Below are 14328 nucleotides of genomic sequence, written 5' to 3' on the forward strand. Positions count from 1 at the left end.
TAGCCTCTGCCTGTGGGAGCCAGGCACCCAGGCTTCCAGGTTTGAGTGCCCAAGTCCTTACACGTTCGGGTCCATCATTTATTCACAGGCCATCGGGATGTCCCAGACAGAGTGCTTGGAGCTCAAGAGTGGCCTTAGCAGTCGGTGCACCCTCTGTGCACACAGTTTCGGGCAGAGCACAGGCTGGCGCTTGAGTGTCCACAGGTGTGTGTGCTGCGCTGGCGGCAATCGGGTGGGACTGCAGGCGGCGGGAGGGACAGGCACGCCCCCCCTGGCGCTGAGCCCGGGGTTGGCCTCAGCTCTGCAGTCCCGGTGACCCGGCAGGTCTGGGCGGCGCGCTCTGAGTCACCGGAATCTAGGTGTGGCCCGCACGCCGCGCCCCCGCCGCCAGCCCCTAGCCGCGTCCTCGCGGGAGCCGCCTCTTCCTTTAGTTGCGGTGTCCGCGCTCGCGGGGGGCCACTCTCTGCCGTCGCCGCCGGTGCCCCTCGCTCCTCCGCTCCTCGCCGCCACCGACGACAATGCTGCGCTGCGGCCTGGCCTGCGAGCGCTGCAGGTGGATCCTGCCCCTGTTGCTGCTCAGCGCCATCGCCTTCGATATCATCGCGCTGTCCGGCCGGGGCTGGGTGCAGTCGAGCGTCCACCTCCAGACGTCCTCGCTCTGGTGGAGATGCTGGGATGAGGGCGGCGGCAGCGGGTCCTACGACGATGGCTGCCAGAGCCTCATGGAGTACGGTGAGTGGTGGCCACCTCCAGGAAGCCCTTGGGAGCCGGACCTGTGGCCGCCGCTGGCGCCTGTCGGATGGGGGTGAGGGGTAGTGGCTGCTTCAAAAGTCCGCTTAGGGCTCAAACTCCAAAATCTGGCTTGAGCCAAATGAAGCAGCAGTTTTAGGCGACCCAAATCAGACTCAGACCTGAAAGAGACAAATCCAACTTATTTTAAAAGATTTGTCAGTTACCTGAGCAAGCTGAACAGCCATTGCAAAGTAAATATTAAAATAACGTGCCAGAGTGAATTTATTAGTTTCACTTCATCTAACTTAAACTTTTTTTTTCTCATGAAAAAGTCCTTTCAGGCAAAGTTGGAGCAGCTATGATTTCAATAGATATTTCAGTACCTTAGCTGGTTCGTGTTCGCTCTTGTTCTGGGGAGTGGCCTTGGTTGAAGTGTGGCTTTAGGGAACTTCATCTGAATCTGATTTAGAATCGGAGAAGTAAACACGTCCCTCCAATGGAGTGGTGTTGGCACTTTTAACACTTCTCAGTGGCCTCCCTTTGCCTCTGCCGATTCGCCTCTGCGGGGGGGGGGGGGGGTGGGGGTGGGGGTGGGGGTGTGTGTGGGTGGGGTGGGAAGCCCCAACACTTGATTCAACAGTCAGTAGTAGTTCTTGGGAGAAAAGCATTTTTCTTCCGGAAGTGGATGTCCTTCTTGTTTAGATCCAGTAGTGGCTGGCATTGTTTGGGGAGCAAGGGGTACTACAGCCAATGCGTTCCTATGCGGTTTTATTCTTTTGAAACAGACAAGAGCAAGCTACATTTTATCCCCATTCGTTTTCTAGTTTCACCAGAACATGACCCTTTGGCTGTAGCGGCCCACCCAGGGCTTCCCAGGTGCTGTTTGGCTTGGGTTCTGGGCCCCTTTATCAGCTGCCAGCTGTGGCGGAGGCGGGTGGTAAAATAAGGAGACCGCCACTGTTCCTGCTTTCTTTTAGTCTTGGGCACTCACTAAAGCCAGACATAAATGCTTGGCCTACAGGACTTCCTACTGCTACAAATCTTTTAGGTTCTTACAGGGACTGCGTCGCCTTGGAACAACCTAGCTGTATCTTAAAATACACTCAAACTTTCAGAGGATTTGAGAGGTGTGCGTGCGGGTTTTTAAAATAGACCGTGTTAAGCATAGCTCACGCCAAGGCTGATACAGCCCCGAGGGATACTCAGTAGTGGAAATCAGCTTGCAGAGGCAGGACTGGCATTCTTGCTGGGACATGATTTGGCCTGCACGGCCCTCTTGTGAAACACACACAATGCCGGTTCCATGTTTCTTGCCTTATAGGGTGAGCTCATCTTCTAGGGTGTGTCTGCTCTCTAACCTCAGGCTGATGTGCTACTGTGTAAATCTAAGGGGAAAGGCGAGCTTTGGTTCTAGCTTGTTTTTTTTTTTAACTGTGAGTCTGAAGCATTAACTTTTTTTCTGCTATAAGCAAACACCCATCCAGAGTTCAGTTTGTTTCAATTCACTCTAGAAATCAGCCTTGCACAACCCCAGTTTCCCAAAGGAATCTTGGGAAATTGATCAGTACATTCATGATACAGAGCCTGGTTTTGACTGCTAGGCGGATATGTGTCAAAATGATTGAACACCTGAGAGTTTCTCTATCACCTTGGCACAGGTGATTAAGTGCCCATGTTGTGGTAGACACCCAGATGCATATATCACTAGTGGAAGACTGGCCTACTTGTCAGGCTGTGCAAGGAGACAGGAGGTGTGAAGCCATCTTCAATGTCCCCATCTCCCCATTATAGACAGGGATGAGTTTACATATTCTTACTCTGCCCACTCCGTAGACTGCTGATCACTTTGCTACACAACTGTAAAAGAACGGTGTGTCCTATACTTTCAGGTGATCATCTGGGCAGTTGGGAACTCTATAGATCTCCAGAAAGCTTCAGTGGGGCCTTGCTGTCAACAGTATGCTGGCAGGAGCCCACACTGTGTGGGATGGACACCCTCACACAGTGTATGAGTACTGCATTCTGTATGGCAAGGAACAAGGTGGATGGGCCTGTTTAAAACCATATGAGTATAGGACTGAGCATCGTGTGCCTCTAGTGCTGCATGATTCTTAGTGATGCTAGAAAGTAATGTTTGTTTGAAGCTATCAGCAAAGCAGAACCTTCATTATAAAGTGTTTGGCAATCATTTTTTTTGCCAAGTGATATTCATAACATTAAGGCTTTTGTTTTGGTAGTAAGGACTGGTTATTTTTGGTGATGTTGACAATAATACTAAAGAATATAGTATTTTTATAGCTTTATAAAGACCAATGGTTTCTTAGGGATAAATGAGTATATAACATTATTATATTCTTCATTATTATTGTTAACATTTTAAGAATTGTGGATTACAAGGTCTTCTCATCTTTCTCTAAAAAAATAAAGAAGCCAAGTTAGACCCCGAATATTTTTGTGTGATAGCAGCAGCTAAATTGACATTTATCTTAGCAAATACTTGTTTGGATGTTTCAGTTTATTTATCAAGAAGATGAGAATCTAAATTTATGATTAACATGATCATGCGAGCTTCTCCTGTAAGCCCAACTCAGAATAAAACTTCAGCGAGCAAGCACACACCGCGCTTGCAATGCCGGCCCTCCTTTTCCAGTGTAGAAAATATTTCCACAGGAAGGAATCTTAAGCTTCAGTTCACAGACTTCAGATCCCAGGCAAGCTCTGGCTTGTCAGGGTGGAGGACATGGGGATGAGCTGCGCACCAGAGGGGGAAGGGCAGTGGAAAGGCAGTGCCTGCCATTTATACTCCAAAGCATGGAGCCTCAGTTTTACCAAAGCCATCCCTTGAATCCCTCATTGTGCACCCAGTGTTTTCCCTAGACACTGCTTTTCCACAAGTCAGAGAATCAGACTATCCGATGAAATGTTTTAAGATCATGGAGTGCCCTGATTCCTGAAAGTACAGGCATGCGAAAACCAAGTTCAAACCACTCATTTACATTAGGCTAAATCCACTGGAAAAGCCTTCATTCTGAGACCATGCTCTTGGCTTTGGGGGTGGTATGCTGGGGTGGGAGAGGTTGTGGGGAGCATGCTGGGATGGGAGGGGTGGGGGAGTTTGCTGGTGGGAGGGGGTGGAAGGCTGCTGTTGTTTTGCGATGTTAGACTAGTAGATAGATTTCATGTGCCTGAATGGACGTCTGCTCACATTCTTAAAGCAAATGGAAGGCTCACCCACTCCTTTGATGGACTCACTTTAGAACGCACACTGATGTGTAAACTCTAGGTGTTGAGTACTCACGGTACAGGCTAGCCTACTTACTATCTGTTTGTTCCTGTAGCACCCTAGAGAACCTCAGTACCTTGGCTCTGCTTCTAATAACACAGACTTCTGAACCTGTGGGATTAGAAAGGAATGAACGTGATGGAGTTCCAGTTTTTACCAAAGTCCCGCAATTGGTACCCACGGCCAAGCAAGCTTCCTTTTTGAGGACTTAGTTCTGACCCTTGGACAGTGTTACTTGGTTACAAGTAACTCTCCTATGAGGACTGAGAGATGTGCCCCCCCCCCCCCCCCCGATCATTCTTGCTGTCTGACATTCAACTAATAGGTTTTAAATATTTGAGGGTCTCTTGGCTCCAATAGGGTGTCATTTCCCGTTTCTTGCAGGAGTTCTGTAAAAATCCAGTGGTAACTAGTCACCACCCAGCTGGGTTTCAGGAGATAGTGTCACGTGTGCTAGGACTCTCCAGCACCTGTAATGCCTTGCCTGTGGCTCTCCTGCCATTCTCCACAAGGCCCGCCATTCCTTACTGCCTTCCAGAGCATCTGCAGGATGGTGACCTGGTCCTATATACCTGCATTTAGTAGGCCTGTCCTTAGTTATCATAGGGAGTTTTGCTCCTCCATTATTAAAATCAGTAGCATCTGAAGGACCCGGGAGGTCACTGGATTCCTGTGTCTCAGCCCTACCACATGGATAATCTGTGGTGTAGCAAGTTCCCTGGGAGTGGGAAGCAGAGAAGGTTTGGGCTGCTGTTGCAAAAGCTTCCAAGTAGATGCTATACCTCTAGCTACACCATTGCCTTCATCTCCCCATTGAAGATACCAAACAGTATTTTTATCTGTCATATTCACCTGTGTTTCCTTAATTATTGTAGGATCTTTTAATTTTTAAAATATGCAGATTTTTACTTCTGCCTGTGAATGGCATACAGGATCTCACAGAAACATTACCAAAAATATCTCCTAATAACTCTACTCCTCTACGTAGGACCTTTGATATCACTGGTTGAAGAATGCATGTTCTAGAATGTACTTGTATGTGCTAGTATATACTTATATGTTCCAGAAAGGGACCTCACTTCAGTTTGATGACACATTTGTGCCCTCAAAGTCTTAAGCAATGGAGTGGACCACACACCTATTTGGGTTTATTTGGTCCACATGAACCTACCAAATCCATGGTACTAATTTGGGGGTGCGAAGGGAAATTAGTGAGCTTCTAAAACACCTACTTATAGATTAGGAATATCATCAATAATTTTCCCCTTTCCTTAGTTTCTTTCATAGCATAAACTTTGCAAAGTAGTACTTATAAAACAAACGTAAGACATGCACAGAATCCATCTATGAAACAGCAGATCGCTCTTCCTATGAGAAAACAAAGCAAATAAGCAATTCCTACCCAGAAATACTATTTCCCTGGATCCCTGCCTGCTTTCATCTTGGCGCTTCAGATAGTCAATCATCTCCACACAACTAGGAAATGTGATAAAGCTTGGTGTGCAAAATAGTAAGGACAGACAGACTTATTCAGAACTGATAAAGGTGAACCCTGTGAGCCAACAAATCACAAGAGAGGGAGGTAAAGGACACATTTTGAAAATGGTTGTTTCTCCTCAGTGTTGGTAGCTGAGAAGTCATTTGAATCACTGTATAATGCAAAATAGAAGCAAGTTCCCAAAGACTTGTGTACATCTGTATATGTTAAGCTCCTGGGCAACTGAGAGCAAAGGTACCTGGAACACAAGTATTTTAGATTATTTATATATATATATATATATATATATATATATATATATATATATATATATATATATGCTGTAAGTGATGCTGAAGTCCCTCTGCCCAGCAGCGCTCTTCTCAGGCAGAGCATTAGATCTTAATCCTCCTGCTCAGACCTGGGAAGGCTGGCCTCTCCATTCCAAAATAAAAAAATTGCTGTTGACCTCAGAAGGCGTGCTGCCTTGCTTAGAGAAGTCTACCCTGTATCAGTTAGGATCTTTAAAACCATGCCAAGACTTCAGTCTAAATGATAGTTAAATGATTCAGTGTGGGTTTTGCTGTTCTGCAAGGAGCAGGTTTTACGTGTTCTGCAACGAGAGTGGCTTTTCTCAAGAGAAAATGTTGCTCAATGTTCCAGTTTGATTTTCTTTAGACTCAGCATTTGAAGTAAGCAGGACATTAACTAATTGGTTTAATAGGGAAAGTGCCCCAGATGGTCCATTTGAAGTATGCTTCCACCTGTTGGTGTCACATATGTGTTTTAGGTTACTAGTAATTCTTTCCACATCCCTGAAATTAAGTGTGAGCTACACTTCAGTTAAATATCAGAGGAAGAAGTCACAGCAGTAGCCTGTCTATGTTACCCTAATTGTCCTCAGATGAACAGGTAAAATGAACATGGCAAGATTACACAGACCTTATTTGACTAAACTTTCAATACGGTCCATGATTGTGGCAGTTCAGCTATTGAAAATCATTTTTTGCTAAGAAATGTTTCTGTTCTTATTGAGATCAGATGCTGCTATCTGATGCGCTCTTGTGTGTTTGCATTCTCTGTGTGCTTGTGTAGATCTGTTGCCTTTCCTGACTTCACAGAGGGGAAGTATGCTTTGCTTTTTCTGAATGTAACAATTGATTTTATTGAACTGAATGGTTGGTGGTAGCTATATAAACAAAGAAACAAATAGACTACGTGATATCAGGTCACATACTGAAACCTATAAGCTTTGGGGGAGTAGCATAGCCTCCATTTTAATAAAGCTTAGTCATCTAAATTTTTATTCTCCATCTTCAGGGTGCTTGCAGAAGGAAACGGCAGAGAATACTGGCAGAAGAAACAACATATTTTTTCTCACGTGCAGGGTCTTGAATTGATCCTGCCACCACCACCACCACCGCACATACACATAAACACACACTACATGAAAGCAAGAGAGACTCTTTGAAGGGATGGAGGGGAGGAGGGAGGAAGCAGGATAGTGAGGGAGAATGTGAGAAGCATCAAGGATACAGGTGTATGGAAATATCATGCTAATTCCTACAGTTGTGTAACAACTAAAGCAAGTCTTTGGCATGCATGGAAGAACCACAAGGTTAGTAACAATTGAGCTGCCTGGATCCTGTCTTTCAAGCCCTGATCCAGGAGGTCTGGAGGGAGGCATAGGAATCTGTATTTTAGTAAGCACCATTGCTTAATATGGCAGCCTGGTCCAAGGGCTATGCTTATACAGTAGTCAACTCGTCTGATCAATGAGTTGTCTACCAAGGCATAGCCCTTTCTCATTTAAAAATTCCCTTACACAAAGGACAAGGCAAAAGTGAGAAGAGAGATATTGAATTTTATATTCTGGCTATGGCTTCATTCATATGTTTTTAAAGTAAAATATTATTGTGTGTCCCTCACCCTAAGATCTCTCACTGATCTGGAAGGCAGGACATGGAGGGAAGCTGTAAGAACTGCATCTCTCAAACTGGGTCCAATCACAGGGCATCTTACTCCCTCTGTCCCCACTACTGAGAGGTCATTTGAAGGAAAACACAGTATTGGAAGACATATTAAAATGTCTGTTCTCCTTTCTCTTGAGTTCTGCCCCAGTCAGTCATGCACCCGAGGAAGCCCTTCAGGCCATGTGGCCGATGGAGAGGGAGTGAATGGGAAGTTAGACCACATTTGTCTGTAGAAGAGAAGGGTGGGAAACAGCGTGACACAGAACCTTGGCATAGCACAGAACCTTACCAGTGTGGAACATGGTGGAAATCTGAGGTTCTGGGTAGACGTTATGAGAACAGGAGAAGAACTGTTGGATAAGGGGGGCTGGAGAATTACCAGAGAAGGATTTGCATTATAGGCTGAGTTCCTAAATAAGGAGACTGGTACATGCTTAGCTGGCAGAGACAGAGTATCCATGAGCTCTGGCGGCCTCTAAATCCCTTGCTTTTTCGTGAGCCATTGTTTGACTCTGAGTAGCGAAATGGCCATGCATAACACGCATATAGTGAATGTATTGTTAGCTGTGCTGTATTCTAGCAAGAAGTAGAACCCAGAAAAGGGGCACATAGCTCCCCTTTAAAATTCAATGAAGAGTGAAATAAGAGCATGCCCAGATGAGAGGGTAAGCAAAGTGTGGGCTCTGAGTACAATGAAACGTCCAGCCGCAAACAAGAATGAAATGCTAATTCACGCTTAAAATGGCTCATCTTTAAAAAGTAATTTGTTTGGTGAAAGAAGCCAGTCACACAAGGTCACAGAGTGTAAATTTCCATTAGTGGGGAATATCTAGCATATGCAAATTAGGAAGACAGGTTGGTGGTTGTCAGAACTTGGGATGGTGGTAGTAAGGGACAGAATGGGGATGATTGCAGATGGTATGTGGTTTCCTTTGGAAAGGATGGAAATATTCTTCTGGACTTGTCATGTTGATAGTATAGCTCTCTGGATATAGTACAGCCAACACAAAACCAGCACCCAACCGTAGGATCACGCACAACTTTTAACTGTTGGGTTCAGGAAGGCTAGAAAGCCAACTAAGTATTTGCCATCTGTGTGGACCCTCTCTTCTAGAGTCTGCCAGTATTTCTAAATTAGAAACAAGGGTGGTTTGAGCCTTCACAAGTTGCTCTGAGGAACTGGTGCGTATCCTAATGCTAATGGCCAGCTCTGGACACCGGGTTGTATGTGAAGAGACAAGGAGTCAGTGTGAGTTGAAGGATAGGGGTTATTGAGTGGTTCGTGCTTAGCTGGCTGATCTCCTCATATCTGCACCTACAGAAGAGCGCAGGGGCTAGTACTGCCCCTGTAGGCCTTCAAGCCTAGAAGTCAGTTTCTGTCTCACCCCAGCTCTTTTTAAGACCAAGGTCAATGATGAAGAACTCTTGTGGAATAGCTTGTGAATGAAGCCAGTCCTTAACATAAACTAAATAATAATCCTTTAAAAGGAAGCGTTTCTGAAAGTGTGTAACTTGAATTGTTCAGTATGAAGAATGTTTATCATGGTCATGTTGTATGCGGAACTGGGTGAACTTTTAAAATTGACCTCTTTGTGTGGAAACTGTGCCAAGAAGCTGAGTTTGCATTTTAGAGATGTAAACATTTGCTCCCAAACTTAGGGGGGACAAAAAACGTTATTAATATTCTCCATGTGAATCACCCAACTTCCCCTTGAAGTGTGGAGTTACTGAAATATTCCCAACCCCTTCACAAAGCAAAAAAAAAAAAAAAAAAAAAAAAAAAAAATCTCTCACCTCCCGCAGAACTCTATCCTGGGGCTGGGGGTCAGATGATTTGATTAGCAGTTTGGGAGTTGGCGTGTCTGTCTAACAAGTGTTGGTGACTCTGTCTTGCAGCGTGGGGACGAGCGGCTGCTGCCACGCTCTTCTGCGGCTTCATCATCCTGGTCATCTGCTTCATTCTCTCCTTCTTCGCCCTGTGTGGACCCCAGATGCTCATTTTCCTGAGGGTTATTGGAGGCCTCCTCGCCCTGGCTGGTAAGACAGAGCGGCACCAGGTTCTCATTAGTAATCCGTGGATGTGGGGAGAATGTTCGAGTCTGTCTCTGTGGATGTTCATGGAAGACCTCTGGCAGCTATATTTTCTGGTTTGTCCTCAGAAACGAGTCACCACAGGCAAAAGTGTCAGGGGACAACTGTATTTTGGGAATCTGAGTCCCTTTCCCTCTGTGTCTCAGATAGTTTTCTGTTCTCTGTATTCAAATGACAAGAGTTAACCCCTGTATGTTTTTCTCTCTTAAGTATCCCCATCCGCTAAAACCGACCCTGGAGACCGGGGCTGTGTCTGTCTTGGAAGTACAGTAACCTTCAGAGTGGTTCTAGCCTGACCTCCTGTGAGCTCCACGCTGAAGGGACCAAATGTCCCTGACCTACTTTACTCTTTGAAAGATTTGTGATGCAGTAGGATAGGGAGGGGCTAGACATAGAATCTGTAGCACAAATCCTGTGCTGGGGACCTGACCTGACTCCGGCAGAAGTGATAAGAAGACATGGAGTGATGCAGGCAGATAGAACTCAGGGCACACCTTTATTAACGGAATGCAAGATCCTGGGATTTAGGAGTAAAGACTATATGAAGTTTCTGGCAAATACCTGTCAAAGTGATGTGATCCCAGCTACCAGCTAGATTCAGAAGTGAAGCTAAGTCCCTGGAGAGATGGCTCAGCAGTTAAGAGCACTGGCTCCTCTTCCAGAGAAGAGAGGTTCAATTCTCAGCACCCACACGTTGGATTGCAACCTTCTGTAACTCCAGTTTCAGAGGATCCAATGCCTCCTTCTGGTTTCCATGACACTTCATGCATGCAGGCAAAACATCTATAAAAATAAAATAAAATTGCAAAACAGAAAGTAGCAAAATTGGGTTTTCTGAGACCAAAGAAGGTGTTGGTTGATAGGATAAATCAGGCCATAAACTTATTTCTAAAGATACCAACCAAGGACCAGAAGGAAGCCAGGACAGAACTTCAGCCATGAACCAGGAGAGACAAATTATGTAGCCAGGGTTGGAAGCAGGCCAGAAGTTCCATGACTGTATAGCTCCCATAAAATCAAGCATGCACCAGAAGAATGATGTTAGTGCCATGTATGAGAAGAAGGAAGGGAGGGAGAGTGGGAAAGAAGGAAAGAAAGGGAGGGGAGAGAAACAGGAGGGAGGGAGGGTGGATAGGAAACCACTTTAATGTCTATCTGGTGCTCTAGAGAGGGCTTAAGATGGCAGAACAATGGTGTAGGCAAGGAACAATTTCATCCAGTCAGATGCTCAGCATCATGAAGCGTGATCTCCTGCTTGCTTTCTACCTGGTGTGTGTGTGTGCATGACACTATGGGTTCCAGGGATCTCTGACACTCTGGTTTGGCTCATGATTAGCAGATGCCTCTAATCGCTCAGCATCCTTATAGAGGGACTATTATGCAAGGGAGAAACTTGGTGAACTGGGTATTGTTACAGTGTGTCCTAGCTGGCTGTGGTAAATACCACGACCAAAACCAACCTGAGGAGGAAAGGGTTTACAAGTTATACCTAGGGTCAGGAAGGGAAACCAGAGCAGGAGTTCAGACAGGAACCGGAGGCAGGAATCTAAGGCAGAAATCATGGAGGAATGCTACCAGTTCAGTGCTCGGCTTTCTTTACACAACCCGAGACTACCTGCCCATAGGAGGCATGGCCCACAGTGGGCCGCGCCTTTCCACACCAATCATTAATCAAGAAGGTGCCTCACTGACGTGCTCCCAGGCCAGTGGAATGAAGGTGTTTCTTGAGCTGAGGTTCCCTCCTCCCTTGGAGATTGGGGCTTGGGGGAGTTGACAAACACTACCCTGCACTCATTCACGTATTTAGTCATTTGTACCTTCATACTCTGAGCTCGTTTTTCCTTCCCTTTAGCTGTATTCCAGATCATCTCCCTGGTGATCTATCCAGTGAAGTACACCCAGACCTTTGACCTTCATAGTAGCCCTGCCATCAATTACATATATAATTGGGCCTATGGCTTCGGATGGGCGGCCACCATCATCTTGATTGGCTGTTCCTTCTTCTTCTGCTGCCTCCCCAACTACGAGGATGACCTGCTAGGCAATGCCAAGCCCAGGTACTTCTACACGTCTGCCTAATGTCAGAGAGAGACCCCAAGAGAAGCCCTGCTGCAAGATGGGTCCCGAGGAGGAAACTGTTCCCCGAGTCACAAGGAACCTATGTTTGGGCAGTGTTCATATGATCAGAAATGCTGGAATAAATACTAAAGAAAATGCTTCGTAAATAGTGTTAAGTTTCATGTCCTGTGTGCGTCTTGTGAAGTTTAAAAAAAAAAAAAAGACTTGTTTCTGTTTGCTGGTTATGTACTACTAATTTGTCCTTGTATCAAATCTGTATCATTTAAGCTGCATTTGTTAAAGAGCATGCGTGGGAAATTTAATAAAGTGGGAATGAGACGGAAGCTTTTGTTTTTCAAGTTAGAATGGATTGTTTCTACTAAGGGCTAAGGAGAAGGGGAGCTACTGATAAAAAATTTCAATGATCAAATACCCTAAAAATTAATGCAAAGAACACAACAAACTTTTTTGAGTTTTTGGTTACATGAAGAAGCAGAATGATGACTCTAAAGCTAAATTTAGATTTCCTAAATGAGCATTGTTGGTGAGGATTGCTTGTTAGTGTTTTCAACAATTGCCGTCTCCCTAAGCTTTGTGTTGACTTGCTTTGATGTGTGGGAAAGGGTTCTAATACGGCCAAAGCGAGTTACGATAGTCAGGCCGCTGTCACTACTCAACTGCTCTAGCGAAGTTCCCTCTTTTAACATAGTTTAGGAGGGTAGGGTGCTGGAAGAAGCCATATTGGGTCTGTACAGTTTCGTGTCTATATGTTCAGAACCAGCAGAGACCGGATGGGAAGACGGACTAGGGCTGGTTCATCCTGATGGGTGGAGATGAGGTCGGGTAGAAAGACATCGGAGGGGGTCACTGTCATAGCAATGTCCTTCAAACATCCTGCGGAGAAGAAAGGTCAGTTCCTCCTCTCAGCCTCCGCTGGGACCTGCTGAGGGTCAGCTGGGATAGATTTTAATTGGAACAGAAACCTGAATAGAATGAAAAGCCTGGTCTTCCTTAAAATGTCTGATATTATACATACAATTGGAGAATTCAGGAATGAGTTTCTCTGCATAGACACTGGATGGGCTGTTATTAGTAGTGTGTTTATCATTTGTACTTTCGTAATGGGAAGTAGCTTGTTTTATACAGCAGATCACTATTTTGTAAGTTGCAGCAAAGGCAATTGCAGTTTTCATTTCCAGCTTCCCCCAATAAACCAGGTGTTCAAATCCTGAGTCTGGTTTGTAGTTTTTTGCTGTTGTTGTTGTCGCTAATTTTCCATCTATGAGGGGTATTGAAAATACTTTCAATGGGTAAGGACATTAGACAAAACAAAGTCTCCTGTCTCACTTCTAAAGGTCTTGTTTAGGTATTCAATTACATTTTTAAAAGTTCATCCTACAACTTGAATCTTGCATACTGTGATACATAAGGAACTCATCATCATAAGCTCTGCAAGCAGCTTTCATTGAACACAATTATATTGGACTGTTTATTTGGGTTTGGGTTAAAAGCAATCAGTTCATTAAGCCTGAACTTAGATAATTCAGACTACTTGTGAAGCCAGTATCTCTCTGCCTCAACTTGACTTATCATTTTTGTGCATCTTAAGTTTGGGGTGACCTGTCCCCTCATCTCAATTCTAGTTTTTCATGTATTAACAAACTCTAAAAGTCTAGTGTGGACTTCCTCCTCAGGGAGCGATCCCATGCATGCAGACACCCAACGGCGTCCTTCAAGCCGGGCCAACAGTGCGTGACTGCGACTTACTGTTGGCAGGTTCAGATCCACAGATTCACTTGTGTGGGTTAGTTGAAGGACCGCCCCCCACCCCTTTCTCAACTCTGGTTGTGAGCCTTCTGCTTGTGATGGGCCCTCTTCTATCCGGGGAGTGAAGATGGGAGTCTCTGTTTTCCCTGCCCACCTTCCCATTCAAGTATTTCCCCATATTGGTTGAAAGTTAGTCCTACCACGGTGCCTGTAAGGTGTGAAGCGGGCAGCAGACTAGCCAGCAGAAGGAGAGAAACATATTCTGCCCTCTTGCTTCTTTTGACTGGTTGCTCCTTGGCAGTGAGTTTTTATCTTATCCTTTCTGATATATGAAGTAAATATTTCATCATATGCTTAATGTGGTCTGGGTGATAATTTACACCATTTTTTTTTTTAAATCTAACTTTTCTGTGACAGGTTGGGCATTTGAACTGGTAATTAGTGCTAAAATTCCCATCTGCCAAAGTAATAGCATAGCTATTTTAAGAAAATGATGGACATAAAGATGAACAAACTTAAGTCTGCGTACAAAAAAATGACAGATTACAAACTTCTCTGAAGCACACACTTTGAGTTTTGACCTGTTTGACTTGCTTCTTCCCTTCCTCGATAACACACTGTATTTTAATGATAATGGCTTTGGGGGAATACAAGTTAGAGGGGGACGTGAGTTGATAGGACCGAAACCTTCTGCTGGAAACACTGGAGACAAAGGCACCCTGGGTGTCATTTCTTTCTGAACGTTCCATTTCTTGCACCCCTACCCAAGTACGCAGGTCCTCCAGGTCTCTGAGGTTCCAAGTCCCCGTGACAGATCTACAATAAGCACAAGGCATAGTCTCAAGAATTCTGGACTGGCTGAGAAATCACTTAGAGTCCAACAGTGTGTTGTCTGAGATTTCCCACGGCAAGGCTGAGGTAGTTTTCAGTTGCCTAATGATATTGAG

General features: G+C 45.1%; 1 protein-coding gene across 1 annotated transcript; it reads left to right on the plus strand.

The window, feature by feature from the left end:
• Positions 1-373: 373 nt before the first annotated feature.
• On the plus strand, positions 374-12846 carry LOC121450144 (p53 apoptosis effector related to PMP22). Its single transcript, XM_041654927.1, has 3 exons — positions 374-732; positions 9362-9502; positions 11409-12846. Exons 1-3 carry the CDS (start codon positions 519-521, stop codon positions 11633-11635), a joined length of 582 nt encoding a protein of 193 aa, XP_041510861.1. The 5' UTR covers positions 374-518; the 3' UTR covers positions 11636-12846.
• The last annotated feature ends 1482 nt before the right edge of the window (positions 12847-14328 follow it).

The sequence above is a fragment of the Microtus oregoni genome, unplaced genomic scaffold, assembly GCF_018167655.1.
Source record: "Microtus oregoni isolate MIOR12 unplaced genomic scaffold, Mior012 000006F_ref0000085, whole genome shotgun sequence".
Taxonomy (NCBI): domain Eukaryota; kingdom Metazoa; phylum Chordata; class Mammalia; order Rodentia; family Cricetidae; genus Microtus; species Microtus oregoni.